This window comes from Phyllopteryx taeniolatus, chromosome 11 (genome assembly GCF_024500385.1).
Source record: "Phyllopteryx taeniolatus isolate TA_2022b chromosome 11, UOR_Ptae_1.2, whole genome shotgun sequence".
Taxonomy (NCBI): domain Eukaryota; kingdom Metazoa; phylum Chordata; class Actinopteri; order Syngnathiformes; family Syngnathidae; genus Phyllopteryx; species Phyllopteryx taeniolatus.
This window is the reverse complement of record NC_084512.1, coordinates 13,142,071-13,158,234: the sequence shown is the minus strand read 5'-3', so window position 1 is coordinate 13,158,234 and position 16,164 is coordinate 13,142,071. Positions and strand designations below refer to the sequence as shown.

The following is a 16,164-nucleotide window of genomic DNA, read 5'->3' as shown; positions in this document are numbered from 1 at the left end:
AGACAATTCAGCGCATTAGTAGAACGACTGTGTCTTAAGAGTAAAGTTTTTTCCATTACTGTATGTCATTTCTGCATACTAGTATGACAACCTCGGCATACTAGTAGGACAACTACATGTTACTACATGAGGCAAAACTACTAGTGGGTATTTTGGTCCTACTCGTAAAGTCCAGGAGGCTACTAATGTGTGACACATGCCTACTAATTGGACGAATAGAATAATAGAAGTGTTACAAATGCAGCACAGTAGTTGACTAGTAAGGTTTTATTGCGTACTCGTAAGCCAAAAGTGGCAGGAATAGTGGGAAAAAAAGTTACTAGTATGTTCGATTAGTGCGCCCTATTCTTTCTACTAGTGTGCTGAATTGTCTTACTTATGAGGTCAAAGAGTGTACTAGTACATGGACCTTTAAGCTGTAAATCAACTAAACGCTCAAACGGCTTTCCATAGCTATCAAATGTTTTGGCCTCAACTGTACAATTTTTGTTTTTATTTTGGGAATGAGTATAGAAAGTGTGGTTTTAAATTATAAAAGCGACATCATCAAACACTTCTATCAACAAAGGATCACTGTTGAGCTGTTAAGGCATTTGAATGACACTCCACCCCCCACCAACAAGCCTTCACTCCTGAAAGAATGTATGGAATTCTTTGAAAAGATGTCCAACTGTTAAATGTTAACCTTGTCTCCACCAAGATCCAGGGGCTCACCGGTCGCCAGATGTTTGGCATCTGTGAATGATTGCTAAGACTGTGTGTGCCTGTGACTGGGCTACCATAACCTGGTGTCATTGGTGACACAATAGAGGAGGATGTTTTTTTTTCTTGTACCTTGTTGAAAGTTTGCGTGGAGCCTAATTTGATAAAAGAAGAGAGACTGTAGAAGCATTTGAAATAAATAATGTGGCCTCTCTTAATTGTCATTTGCCGGTCCCTGCTAGAATGGCATCAAACTATTACAGCGCAAAGCCGTGACTAAAGAAGTCATCCTTACAGCTGTCAATTTTGCACGGGCTCCGCATTCCTAGTCACGCTTCTTGGCCTCTGACTGGGTGGTTTTGCAGCAGATAGCGTACAACCGGCTGTGGCCTTCGGTTAACCAAAATTCCACCCTGCAGGACTTTTCAACTTTCGCTGTGCAGATGGAAGGTAATTCACGGCCACAAACAGAAGTATCTGAATGAACGTGGTGGGGGTTCATTTTCAGGAGCTGGTGGTGATGGGTGCCCCTGGGTCGTACTACTGGACCGGAACAATTAAGGTTTACAACCTGACGTCTGACACCTTCTACAGTCCAAACAAAGATGATGTTGACTCCCACAGATACAGCTACCTTGGTGAGAGGCTGTTAATAAGAATTAGTGTGAATGTAAAAGCCCAACAAACCGAAGACAGCTGACTCTACCTGTGTCTGCAGGCTACGCTGTGACTGCAGGACACTTCTCCTCTCCTAATGTGATTGACATAGCTGCGGGGGCCCCTCAGCACAACGGCAGTGGGAAGGTAGTGACCTCATCTTTCTGCTTTATTTTCAAGCAGGTGCTGTTTGCAACACTGATCATGTTTTTTTTATTTTATTTTTGCTCAGGTTTACATTTTCAAAATTGACGGTGTATCTTTGGTGAAGAGTTTTCAAGCTTCAGGGAAAATGGTATGACTTTAAATGTGGTTTAAATGCACTCACTGGTGTTTTAAATTACTATGCAGAGTCTGCCTTAAGGGACTATGATGCTGTTTAGACAATCTAATACTGCTATGTTTAGATCTAAGTGAACGATAACCATTCACCAAATAACTATTCAGTCAAAATTTGGGGATGAATCATTTTGGGCTCAACTGACGTGACATTTTTAAGGAGTCTTTACCTGGATAGTTTTTTTTTTATACATGTTGAGCTATTCCTTTGATATTGATGCACCTTTACAAGGCAACATATTGTACCATCAGTCAGACTGTCTGCATATGTCAGTGATGAAATAGAAAAGAAATGTCTGTGATCTGACCCAATGCTCTGTGGCTCGGCTTGGTTCCAGATGGGCTCTTACTTTGGCTCCTCATTGTGTGCAGTTGATCTGAATAAGGACGGCCTGTCAGACCTGCTGGTGGGGGCACCCATGCACAGCCAGCTACGGGATGAGGGCCGCGTATCTGTGTACCTCAGCAAGGGCAATGTAAGTGGGGATCTCGTGGGTCAGCACAGTTATAGCATGTACAGTATGAGCTCCAGAGTTATGAAACATTATAAAAAAGTCAAAAGAAATTGGTTCCACATTAGCGGGACTCTTTCTCAGTATTCACATGCAATTTCTGAAGCTATTAATTTCGAGTTATACTGCTGTTATGCGTGCAGGAGTTTTCTTTCACCGCATACAAGTTATTTTGTTTCGGAGCTCTGCATGATTCCATCATGAGCTTCCGTTCAACATCATGCGTTCTGTGTGTCTTTATTCCTCATCACCTGCCTGCTTTTGTTGTTTCAGGGGGTGATGGAGGAGCAGGCTTTTTTGACCGGGGACAATGCTTACAACGCACACTTTGGAGAGTGCATTTCCTCGATTGGAGACATCGATGACGATGGCTATCAAGGTCAGTGTAAAGTAATAGCATCACGCTCCACTTACTCCGTGGCTTTAGGGCCACCATAGGGCAGCACGGCTCAGGTGGTATAGTGGCCATGAAGTAATTGGTACTTGGTACATAGTCCTATTTCTGACTGTGCAGTTAACTATGCTCATTGGACAATAGCAATGTATGCTCAAGATAATGAAGTTATTTTGTAAACAATTATTGCATTCACAAATTGTGCAGCTGGAAAGTACACAGCCCTATCAACGAAAAGTAATCACTTTACAGTGACTAGTCATTTTTTTCGAGTCTCTTGAGTCAGAAGTAAAATATTAAGTGATCTTGTGTGTACTTATATGTGGAATCAAGGAAGTAATTTCATTAACTGTAAATAACTACCATTCTTGGTCACGCTCATGGCACGTGTAGCATTTTTGAAAGAGGAGCAACCGGTAAGAGGTCAGAAAGTTAATAAAATGGTCCTGTTTTGTTGACTTAAAGGCAATGGGAGGCCATAACTGCAGCTCAAACTGTCATTCTGACATTCCATTAAGATGTACAAACTGTGTATTTTTCTGGCTCTTACCTGGCTTTGCTCCCCGGGTTCGACCTGGCACCCTTCTCACGCAACACCATTTCCCTGTTTTGTCCGTCTCTCGGCCTGCAGCCTGGCACAGTGTTTGTGTGTGTGTGAGGGGGAGGGGGAAATGAACGCTAGCAGTTATAAATCATGTTAGAACCTATCATCATTATAAGCCTCATAAATAGAAAAAAAAAAGAGCCAGACTGACTGACTGACAGGGTTACCATTTAATTTCAAGGAACATCTGTAAAAATGAGATTTTTTTTTAATAAATGCCTTGTCTAGTCATAATTAGTTAATTATTGTGTTAGTTACTTAAACGCGCCATCCCCTTTTATGATTTCTGCTTTGGTGCATTTCGCTGCATTGACGCTTATGTGGCTTTTTCTGTGGAAATGAGATACAGTATGGTAATGTTCTTTCACTGCTCTTGCCGAAGCTTTATAGTTTTGTTTCCACTCTCTCAGAGGTCGCACAACGTTTTACAGCCACTAACAACACTTAATTGTCTATTAGGAGTCTATAGCTATCTGTTTTTGGGTCTAGTGTGTACTGTCCAGCAGAAAGTAAACACACACTAAAGCCTCCATGCTTCCCAAACACAGCCTGCCGTTGTTGCACTGCATTGGCATATGTTTCCCTGCAGACGTAGCCATAGGAGCACCGAAAGAGGACGACTATGGAGGAGCTGTTTATATCTATCACGGAGATGCCACGGGAATCATCAGCAAATATTCCATGGTAAGACATTGCCATTAATGTGCACAAATGCATGTATAATGTAGGCTGCATGCTCAAATTTTAGATAAAAAACATATGGTCACCAACCATGCACGTGTGTCGAATAACAACTCGAGGTAATAAAGAATTGAGAGGAGGATGCGGTCTTGGGAATTAATGCGAGTCCTCCAAAGCTTTTAACTGAGCTATGACTATTTTGACCCACAATGTGTTTCCATGCTGAAAATGACGAGCGTAATGTCCAATTTTAGACCATAATGCTTTAATTGTGACTGCTGAATGGTTACAACAATATCTTCACCCACAGATGAGAGTGGTGTAATGTATTACAGTAATCATATTCCATCTGTGGATTAGACTGACATTTTTCATTTTGGTGACAGGAACGTTATGATTTCCTGTTTTGGGGGCTAGCATCCTGACCACGATTAGCTTAGCCTAGTGTTATACTAAAAGCGTAGGCTCGTGATATTGCTTTTGTTAGCATCTGCATTGCACCGAAGGCCTGCTCATTAGGACACATTTGTATTTGTAATTTTCTTTGGACAAGTAACACACTGGAGTGATAGGTTTTGGGATTGTCAAGATGTAGCGAACTGGCATGAAAGGTCAAATTTGTTTCATTGCTAATAGGCCAGACCATGGAAAACAAAAATTCTGATTCAAATGATATTTTAAGAGGATCGTGCAATATGAATAAGCAATAGATGCATGCAGCTGTGATGATCATGTGTTAGCTATCATTACCTGCAACAGTTACATTAGCTATTTAGCCTGTGCCTTGCAAGAATATGAAGCTTTATGTTGAGATTACAGTCAGGAACTAAAATCTATTTGTGTATTATATTGTGTATGTGTGTGTTCTAAGATATGTGTTTAGCTTTCTTTCTTCTCAAAAACACATGTTTACAATAATAGTGGAGCTGAATTTGATCTACCACTTTTTTATGTAAAAGGCAACGTTGGGACCCTCCATTCCATATTTTGACATGTTTTGATAATTACTCTTTATTAATAACTGCTCTTTGACTTGACCTCAAGTGCTTTTAAATCTGTTACTGTGGAAAAACAAACACAAAGCAAAGTGGAAGTCACTCAGTGTTCATGTTAGCTTGAACTGTGTGTTTTATCGGGTGCTATCTTGTGTTACAGAAAATAACTGGGCGCAGTGTCAATCCTGGTCTCCAGATGTTTGGACAGGCAATATCTGGCAGTGTGGACATGGACGGCAATGGATACACAGGTAGGGTCATATCGGTTGGGATTGAGGTTTGATAGATTTTCCCAACCACATCATAAAATTGAAATGAAAACCTCAACAAGCAAAGAAAAAGAACATTAAATATTTGTCTTTTCAAAGTCACAAGTTTTGACTCTCATTCTCCTGCAAGCGCCTCACTATAGACTCGTGACAGATGCATTTTGTTGAGAGCATTCCTCAGACATCATTCAATTTGAACCAGAATGACTCAATGACTCTTTGTTTATCAGTTGCAGGTGTCGCAAATGATGGCATATGTAAATGTCATATGTTGCTATGATCAATTTCTGTGGCGTGTTCTTGTTGCAGATGTCACAATTGGAGCGTTCATGACGGATAGTGTGGTGCTACTGAGGTGAGGAACTGTTACACTTGAGTTTGTCATAGTCAAAGTGGCAATGTCTTTCTTTGACTTACACTTATTGATGATCCATGTGGTGCAAGGTCCCGGCCTGTCATTACAGTGGACGTCTCCATCTTCTTGCCTGTGTCCATCAACATTTCTGTACCTCATTGCCACGAGGGCCAGCACATGAATTGCTTCAATATCACAGTCTGCATGCACTTCCATGGAAGACAACTTCCTGGACAAATAGGTGAGGATGAGAGAACACATCAGTAGGTTTCACGCACATAGTCCATCTCCATCATATTTCCACAAGTGCCTTAACATTTAAAGAAAACTAACTAACTAACTCAGCTACTTGAAACACTTTAGAGTTGTGGCAGCTTGAGATCAACATTTTTGCACCCTGCCCCCTCTCAATTCAGCATGTAATGTGAAAATAATGTTGAAAGCCAAAAATCCCATTGGCGTTTACTGGTGCTGTTGCTCAAGTAAAATTCTTGCTTCTTGACCTTTTGCTGGTAATTTAAACAGAAGGAACCTTTTAAACAAGGATCATGTTGAGCAATTCTGCCTGGACAGGAAGAGAGTCTGTGTGTTTAGCCTTTGCTGAGCGCGTATGGTGGCGTAGAGCGCTGAGGTACTGTCCTGTTTCAGTGTTTGGGTGTGGTCTCTCCCAGTTCCCACCCCAGGGGAGTAAGAGCCGTGTTGCATAATGGCTGCGTCCTAGCTTGCCGGAATAAAGCTTTTCTGTTTGGCCTTCTGGCAAAGCGCATGGAAAGTGCTGCGCCATGTGTATGGTGACGTCCACAATGAAAGTGAGCTAATGGCTCTGCCTCGACTAGATGGAGGAAACAGAGGGGTTCGGTCCTACCTGGGTGTGTTTGCCACCCCTCCCAGTGTTTTACCAGTGTAACACCCTGTGAAGCAATTACTATAGACTGAGGCTGATTCATTCACGGTACTGGAATTTGAATGAGAAGAGGCGTGTATATAGTTTTCTCAGAAACACCAGTAACACTTGACCTTACACTTATGATTCTTCTTCAAAGTACAGTAGTTGTTCATTTTCTCCATCACTAAAGGGGTGGAACCAGCAGGGGTGTAATAAAACATACAGTACACTGCTTGACCAGCTGGAGGATTGGTTTCCTTTTTACAATGTTTTTCATCATCTTCTCACCTTAAGCTCCATTATTACACAAAGTTCTGCTTAAGTCATCTCAGAATCAAAATAACTCCTTTTATAAGCCACCTAGGATTTAGCTCCAGTCTGTGGAGATGAGTAACGATCTCAAATCACCACTACTCCGCCAAGGACTGTTGGTTCTTATTGCTCCGCTTTGTCATTGAGCTAACTTAATTAACTAATTTCCACAAAACATTCTGGAGGGGTGGGCCATGGACCAAGGACGACTCCATCAAATTTGGATAAATTATTTGGTGAATGTTATTTCACATTTGTTCATCTTTACCAGCAAATTTTCAGAATGGTCCTAAATACTATAAGTGCAAAGGCAGATAACATCTGCATTACTCAAATCCTCTCATAATTGTATTCCCTTTTCCCTTTAATGGTCTATGTGCCATCAAGCTATCTTTCTTTTTATTTTCAGATTGTAATCCATCTCTGCTTTACACTGTGGTCAAATTGGTAGATCTTCAACTAATATCTGAATTCTCCATCAAATTTGGATAAATTATTTGGTGAATGTTATTTCACATTTGTTCATCTTTACCAGCAAATTTTCAGAATGGTCCTAAATACTATAAGTGCAAAGGCAGATAACATCTGCATTACTCAAATCCTCTCATAATTGTATTCCCTTTTCCCTTTAATGGTCTATGTGCCATCAAGCTATCTTTCTTTTTATTTTCAGATTGTAATCCATCTCTGCTTTACACTGTGGTCAAATTGGTAGATCTTCAACTAATATCTGAATTCTATTCACATTTGATCATCTAATTGGGATTTGAGGATATCTGATTCTGGTAGGTTTTTAGGGCCAAATGGGAGAAAAATGGAATTGGGTACCTTGAAGTGTAAATACAGCCTTAATGGCAGATTTCAAGTGCAGTATGTACAGAAGGAATCTTTGGTCAGATTTTTCAGCCATCGCAGGGCCCTAGAGATCTGCGCTCTACCGATTGCCATTAAGTTTCCCAAATGGCATTCAAAAGTAAACTAAACCATTCAAAGTGTTGCCCATTGGCATTAATTGACACTGTACATGTGATCTGGTTTAGAGCTGCTCTACAACCTGACGGCTGATGTGGATAAGAGACAAAAGAGCCTGCCTTCACGGGTATACTTCATTCAAAGCGGCTCTCAGATCAGTCAGAAGAGCCAGAAACTCAGCCTGGACGTCAACAAGAACGAGTGCCAGCGCTACACTGCCTATGTCAAAGTAAGTTTGGACGTGTCTGGTCTTCATGTTGGCTTGTTTTCTTTGCTGCTAACTCCCTCAAATAGTCGCTCATTTTGTTTCCCACGACGGAAACACTCATCATGCAATGTGACATTGAAACTGTTTCCCTCAGAAGTTTGTTTTTATCTTCATCTGTTTATTTGAGAGGTCAAGTGCACACTTTTCCAGTTAAAATGTTTACACTGTTTAATACAAACAAGAAAAACTCACAATCAAGTAAGCAACATCACAAAATGTGGAGGCTATGAGAATATCGCCAGCCTCTCCACCACCAGTTGCTGAGGTTAATGTTACAGTCATGCGCTTGATGGCTGGTGAAATCATGCTGTCATAGGGCTGTGTTTTCCTAGCTTCAAATGTACATGTCTCAGAAAGAGACAGAAACAAAGTCCCCTTTGTCATCACAGTCCCTCTATTGTGTTCCGCTGTGATTAAGCTTTGCAACCACAGGGAGGGTCCACGTCCTGAGGGCACTGGCCATGCTACCCTTCCTTAAACACGGAAGCCCATAGTGCATGCTTGTAAATTTCATGACCATTTTTACAGAGCACTTTCTCAGTGGGACGCTTGGCGACCTACCTCTCCTTGGTGACTTACGCTCACAATAATGAGCATCACATGATGGAGCAAACAGGATTTAAATCCATGTTATCGTCACATCTCTTTTATTTTATTAAAAAGTGTATTAAAGGGTCAAATTGTGATAACATTGGAAGTTGGACAGCTATAATATCAATATAAAAAAATAAATATATACAAATTAAAAAGTGTATTAAAGGGTCAAATTGTGATAACATTGGAAGTTGGACAGCTATAATATCAATATAAAAAAATAAATACAAATTAAAAAGTGTATTAAAGGGTCAAATTGTGATAACATTGGAAGTTGGACAGCTATAATATCGATATTTTTAAAAAAGAAGAAAAAAAAGTGGCACATATAATTCCTGGCTATGGTTTTCTGTGGGCAACCACATCAAAAGGAAAAGCAGATATGATTCATAGGTACGTAACATATGATTCAAGGTGATCACAAAAAGGGTGAAAGGTGAAAATCTTCATTGAGGCCTGGATGGCTAGTTTCCTTCAACGAGTGAATCCAAAACGTATCACAATATTGATATTTTGTTCTCCTGCAGTTCTACTAAGTTTTGTATTATTATTATTATTATTTTTTTTATTTTTTTACTAGGATTACGATATATTGATATGTCGAATAGTAAAAGTGAAAAAGTCAACTACAGTATGTGTATCTTGTGTAGACTCGGCTCTCCCAGCTGACATTTGACATTCCACAACATCTCCAACTGGCAAGCACACCCATTGTATGTAATGTGAAAATTAGAAAATCTCTGAAAACTTATTGGTTTGTCACATGTCACTGAGGCTCAAGGATAGGAGACATAGTTGGCTGAAATATAATGTGGTGAAGTGTACAATTTGAAATGACACAGTCTTACCTATAGGTCATCCTGCACGGACAATGCCACCTTTGGTGGTGTCTAATCCAGTGTGTGTTGGCGGTATCGAAAATTACAGCACTAGCACATGCTCAATGTCTTAGAGAAAGGTGAAGGGGGGCACACATCATTACCTGCCATGACTCTTTACTCTTTTCCAGCATGTGTTTGTCCTAAACGTTAAAGAATCAGTATTATCAGAGCGGATCTAGTTGCCCTTTCAAGGAGTCTTCCTGACCATTGGCATCATTTATCTTTCTCAAGTTTTCCCACATCCACCAGCCAGTCCTCCCATTCCCCAGAAGAGGTATGCTAATGGAAAGCATCTGGGTTCCCAGTTGCATCTTTATGGGTAGGTTGTAAGCCTCAGTAGGGAGTCATATTGTATACACTACAGTAGAAACAAAGAATAGGGGTGAGTGCCTCCGTAGGGTGTAAGACTTGTGTTTTTCATATGTCAGCTTCACGTCGAAGTTGATTTCTTGAGCCATGATGTGTGAGAGTTGTTGGACATTGACTTTGAGCTATCAAAAGTAAAAAACACATAATTGCAGCTCCTCAGATTGTCTGTCAGCCCTATTTGTTGACCGAATAGATTGGTTTTAAACGCTATTTAAGCGAAACATAATAATACACTGTTTAAGTTGAATTTGTTTTGGAAATTGCACAGGACTGGAACAGACATGCTCAATTTCTACCGTCTGAGTTCAACTGAAAGTCTAGACCGGCAGCTCAGAAAATCACCAAAGTTTGAGAAAACATATAACATAACAGCAGGTATGCAGAGGCTTATACTTCAGCACATATTCAGTATTACCTCCTGAAATTATGCAAGTCTTTCATGTTGACCATTTTCAACATGTTTTCGTTGGCATAGACTTGCAGCATACCAGCCGTCCAGATGGTCCATGTTTGGTTATTTTTGACTAAATAAACCGCACACTTGCTTTTGCCCCTGTTGGAGAAAAAAATAGTTTTGAACAATTATGAGTAATTAGGATTTAAATGACCAGAGGTGCTGTGTGCCAATGAGCCATGGCAAACCAAATTCTACAGTGTGATTTGGAATAATTGATATCCTTTTATGGTGTAGTGAGGTTTGAGTGTATTGTGCCATTATAAACACTTCTTGAAGTTTCAGCATATCAGGATATACATTTTTAATTAAAGATACCTGACTTTTTAGGTGACAACATACTGAAGTCCAACATGTTCTTGTCGGAACATTTAGTAGGAAACCCCATGGAAAGCTAAACACTATATTTGTTCAAACTGGACTATTTTCCACTGAAACAGCTTTGTTATGCTTAGTTCCGCGTGCATGCACAAAATGTAAATAACAAAAGCCTTCAATTCCAATAACACCTTGGAAACAAATATGATTCCTAATATAAACTGAAAAAAATGTAATTGATTGTAGAATGATTTGCAGGAATTGGCTAGTAGCTGATCAGAGGTATTTCTGTGCAAGCTGGATGAATGGCACTATCACCACAATGATGTGTTGGTTGTACAGTGGTTCACATAGCTGTCTTTAATACAGCTGGCGTGGAATCGATTCCAACTCTATGCGCTCTTCACAATTGCAGAATGTTCAATGGAACAACAGGTGCGGTGTTGCATTACTTTGTGATAAACAGGCTGTCTCACTATAGCATAGTTATTATTCACTATGTCTATGCATAGAGGCTACATGGTTTGCATTGCTTTGATTCAGTTGAGTCATAGCTCGTCCTAGTAAACAAACCCTTTTAACTAATCCCTTTTAAAGGTGCTCTGCACTTCTCCTGAACTTTGCCTCTGGTCATATGTCATGCTTATGACTTATTTACATCTTTTGCAAAATGTCCATCGTCATACGTGTCTTTTTTTTCCCATCAGGCCGTCATCAGGCTTGTGCACGTGTGCCTTGAACTCACAGAAAGAGCGTTTGTGGGCATTGGCTGGTGTTTTGTAGCTCAGTTGAAGCATCTCTGTCTCCAAGGAGGAGCTAAAATAGGCCCCTAAAGCCCTGCCTCCAACAGTTGTCCGTTTAATTTAGCTTGTAAAGTGTCCTGCTTGCTACATCCCAAACATGTGTACTATACTCTGGCCTATATTCCACTGCCCCACTAACATTTGCTTGGCAACAACACAGTAGTTAGAAGAACATCGTCTTTCGCTGCTGGTCACGGGGAGGATACCTCACCACTTCTCATTTTATTTCATAATCAGCTTTTGAGCAGCTGTTTTCAGGGAAAAAAAGCACTGAAAGACATTTCTGCTCAGCACCACTCAACATAAAATTAGCCAGTAACATCTATTATAAATTACCTAACGAAAAAAGTAAAGGTACATGTAGCAGCTAAAGAACTATATTCAGGATCTAGTTATGGCAAAACAGCTAAATGGGAAGTGGCTTTGAACTCGCATTGACCAAGAGAGTTATGATTCTTAACATTGTTTAAATAACTTTTTCATTTAATTGCTCCTACATTCTTTAAAAACGTTTTTTGTTTGTTTAATCTCCCCACCCCCACCGTCCAAAAGGTGAATGCAGGTTTGATTCCTTTTGTAAACAGACTAATGTCTCTCATTTCATTCTCCAAACCAGTAGGCAGCATCATATACTCTAATGTGGTATGAGGTAGTTACTCTTTCTAATGATCTGTGGTCTCCACTACATTTTCTTTCCACAAGCAAGAACATGCTAATTTTCTTCTCCCCCAATCCACTAGTAGATCATATTGCAACAGTCACGTGACAGTGCTGATAAATGAGTTGTCTCCGTAAGGTGACTGGTCTGGTTTACTTCCCATCATGTCCGGCATCTATGGTATGTGACGCACTGGGACTCTCGTATCGTTCAATTTTCCGCACTGCTGATGAATGAGGGCCTTTGGGAACAGGCGAATGATAAACTCCATTAATAAGGACCTAGCCACTTCTTATTCTCATCGCCTTGACTTATTCTTACTTTGTGATTAACAATGCTACATCACAAAAAAAAGACAGGCCATCTTTAGTAAATGATCTCTCAGGTTGAACACAAATCTGCCTCTCATTTGTTTGACTTTTAAACCATTTTCACAAAGGAAAAAGTAAATAATCAATTACCGCGTCAAACTTTTGCCATAATATTAATTAATATTAACTGTAAAAGTTATTTACTGTTAATAGTAGAATGTAACGTAACGTACATATGAGGACGCTGGAGTCGTTGGCCCTTAGTTTAGTTAATTTGTGTATATTTGTCTTTATTTTTATGTTCGTCTTCACTTAAAACTTATTGAGACTGGTCTTGGGAATAGCTGTTATAGAAAAGTCACAAAAATCAAAAGCAATCTCTAGCGGTTTGAACTTCTGTATTCTGAATTGTTTGAGTTTAGGGGTCTACTTCCACTGTATGTGCTTTTAGGGCTTGGTCTTTGTTTAACAAAAGCCCAGTCCAGAAGGCTTTTTATTTTATTTTATTTTTTTATATAAAGTCCAAAGTAATAGAATCAGTGTCACTAACCTAAAGATTTACCAGCTACCTGACTGTATGTGGTTATGTGTGTTATATGTGTTTCTTTTGTTTCTGTTTCTTTCTTGGCCCTTTTTTGTAGTGTGCATTTTTCGTTCAAATCAATCAAATATATTGATGCTTTGAAATCCTCTAATCCACTCCTTTGAGCGAGTTAAAACAAATGTTCCATGTCATTGGCACCTGGCAGCTTTCTCTTGACAGACAAACAGGAAACCCTAGTGAGAGAAAAGCAAACCAGACGTTTCTGTAACAACCTCCCAAAGAGTCCCCCTTGCGGATAAAGTCCCAGAGACGATTGTGTGGCACGTGGAAGCCCAGAGTCGGGGCCGCTGTCACACTGCCTGCTTTGTTTGCTGCTTTACAGACAAAGTACAGACTCGCCCAAAATGTGCAGTTCCCTTGATGCCGCCCCCCTGGTTTCATTTACCAAGAGAGCTGATACAGTTAATGTACATAGCGGGAAGGTAATCATATCCAGCTTTCTTTTGTCACACACGGCTGCACGTCAAGCATCATGTCTAAAGAATATAATTAAAATGTGCTGTAACAATATCTAGAGTGGAAAACGTCAATGGCTAATAGTGCTTTGTCCTGAAATGTCTGCTGTTTATATCACAAGGTAGTAAAGATGAATTATTCCAGTTAAATTTAGCCCGGACGAATATTTTCGTCAGGATTTCCCTACATGGTCGTGCCAGAGCGAAAGTGAGACAGTACTTCTTCAGCCTTGGGAGTACACAGCCAGCACATTCTCTTACATTAAAACAAGTAAAACATTTGAAGTTCTCATAAATGTGCAATCAAGTGATTAGTAGTAAGGTGTTGTTTCTACCATGGATCATTATACCAACTCTGTTCTTGCCATCGTAAATCTATCGTTATGTCTGACTGACCAAAAGTTGCGCTGATTGGATGATTTGTTGACTTTGGCCGCTCAGCACACTGGGCAAAATGGTTCTACAAGATTTTGGCAGTGTCCTTACCACACGATGCCACCACAAGGTATCATTATGGGTGGCCAAGTCTGACCACAATGATGAGAATTCTCTAGCCATGTTTCCCCAGCCTTCACTGTAGAGGAAACACAATTGAGGAAAGGGAGCACAGTGTTGTTATCGTGTAGAGGGGGAAGACAAAAAGCTGCCATTACTTCATCACTTGGCGTCTCCAGGGCACTTCCCTGAGAGACATGGCCGTGACCGTGTTGTCATTTCCCACTTGTCTTTGTTAATGGTTGTTATATTAGATGTCAACATCATCCTCTGCTTCCTGCATTAATAGCCAACGTCTTCAGCAAAGCGAACATAAAAATGTATACGCTAGATATCTGTTTATGTCCAACAGAGAGAGCTCTTGAAGGATGAATTTAGCGCAATTGGGTTTGTGTGTTGCAGCTTTATCGGGGTTGGGCCCATAAATACTGTAATGTCTCCAATGACAACTGTATAGCAGAAGTGGCCAAAGGCGTTTGCGTTGAGTGACGAAATCAGCTGCAGGAAGCATCTGGAGCCTTCTTCCATCACCAGGATGGAACCGTCTCAAACACAAACACTGCACTTTTTAAGCCGCCCCTCCCTGCTGATTTATCTTGCATTTGAGAGCTCTTAGCTGTTATATTAGCGCTTTAAAGCAATTTTCAAATACATTTAACAATTGCAACTGAGTCAGTTTAACAGTATTATGGAACCATCCACATCCGGGCAGCTTTAACTGGTTGCGCGAGTGTGGAGATAATATGCTTCCTGTTTATGGGTGAAAGTTAATCACCATGTTGGAGGAAGTAAATTTCTCAGTCTTCAGAGGGCTCCTTTTGTAAACAACAACAGAATTTTGCCTCACTGAGTGAATTATTTTACAATGAAAGTGCCTGCTTGCATGCAAATGAAAATGTTTATTTGGATAAAATTGTTTAGTTTCCTTTTTTATGAGCTCTATGAGATACTTGCTGCACTGGTGACCTGACTCTGTTTGATTACCCGTCGTTAAGAACACACACTGCTTCCTTAAAAGGATCCCATCTGGACTCTGCTTTTTTTTTTTTTTTTTTTTTTTTTTTTAGTTCAATATGAGGTTTTGTTTAGTTTCTTGCACATGACTCCGCACTCATCAGCCAGGTTACTGTAAAAATAACTGAAGGGCTAAAGGTAGTAAACTGATGATGATAATGATGATTACAATGAAGAAGGGTAAAATGGGTTAAGAATTTAGGGAATTTAGAAGCAGTAAACGTAAATCTTTTGACCAGCCCACCTCTTGGTTCTGCCGCTGTGCTGCGTCATCATTTCCAGAATTAAATCCCGTGATCCTGATTGTTCAATCATAAGGGTGTCCACACATGCACTTGGCACCAGGACACCCTAGGTCGCAGTTCGATGATCGACTTTATGGTCGTGTCATCGGACTTGCGGCCGCATGTCTTGGACACTCGGGTGAAGAGAGGGGCGGGGCTATCAACTGATCACCACCTGGTGGTGAGTTGGCTCCGATGGTGGGGGAAGATGCCGGTCCGACGTGGCAGGCCTAAACGTATTGTGAGGGTCTGCTGGGGACGTCCGGTGGAATCTCCTGTCAGAAGGAGTTTCAACTCCCACCTCCGACAGAACTTTGCTCATGTTTCGGGGGAGGACCGGGGACATCAATTCCGAGTGGACCATGTTCCGCGCCTCCATTGCTGAGGCGGCCGACTGGAGCTGTGGCCATAAGGTGGTTGGTGCTTGTTGTGGCGGCAATCCCCGAACCCGTTGGTGGACACCAACGGTGAGGGATGCCGTCAAGCTGAAGAAGGAGTCCTATCGGGCCTTTTTGCCCTGTGGGACTCCTGAGGCAGCTGATGGGTACCGGCTGGCCAAGCGGAATGCAGCTTTGGTGGTCGCTGAAGCTAAACCTCGGGCATGGGAGGAGTTCGGTGAGGCCATGGAGAAAGACTTCCGGACGGCTTTGAGGAAATCCTGGTCCACCATCTGTTGTCTCAGGAGGGGGAAGCAGTGCACCATCAATAATGTGTATAGTGGGGATGGGGCGCTGCTGACCTCAACTCGGGACATTGTGAGCCGGTGGGCAGAATATTTCGAAGACCTTCTCAATTCCACCGACACGCCTCCCCATGAGGGAGCAGAGTCTGGGTTCTCTGAGGCGGGCTCTCCTATCTCTGGGGTTGCGGTCACCGAGGTCGTTAAAAAGCTCCTCGGTGGCAAGGCCCCGGGGGTGGATGAGATTCGCCCGGAGTTCCTCAAGGCTCTGGATGTTGTAGGGCTGTCCTGGTTAACAC

At 41.2% G+C, this 16,164-nt stretch overlaps 1 protein-coding gene across 1 annotated transcript in view; it reads left to right on the top strand.

The window, feature by feature from the left end:
- The window catches only part of itga9 (integrin, alpha 9), a 62,448-nt gene that overhangs the window by 15,235 nt on the left and 31,049 nt on the right, over positions 1-16,164 (top strand). Inside the window, exons 6-15 of the mRNA XM_061789995.1 lie at positions 1,211-1,340; positions 1,421-1,506; positions 1,592-1,654; positions 2,037-2,174; positions 2,484-2,589; positions 3,798-3,892; positions 5,045-5,135; positions 5,463-5,508; positions 5,598-5,749; positions 7,747-7,907. Coding sequence (XP_061645979.1) covers positions 1,211-1,340; positions 1,421-1,506; positions 1,592-1,654; positions 2,037-2,174; positions 2,484-2,589; positions 3,798-3,892; positions 5,045-5,135; positions 5,463-5,508; positions 5,598-5,749; positions 7,747-7,907 — 1,068 coding nt within the window. The remainder of the gene's footprint in view (positions 1-1,210; positions 1,341-1,420; positions 1,507-1,591; positions 1,655-2,036; positions 2,175-2,483; positions 2,590-3,797; positions 3,893-5,044; positions 5,136-5,462; positions 5,509-5,597; positions 5,750-7,746; positions 7,908-16,164) is intronic.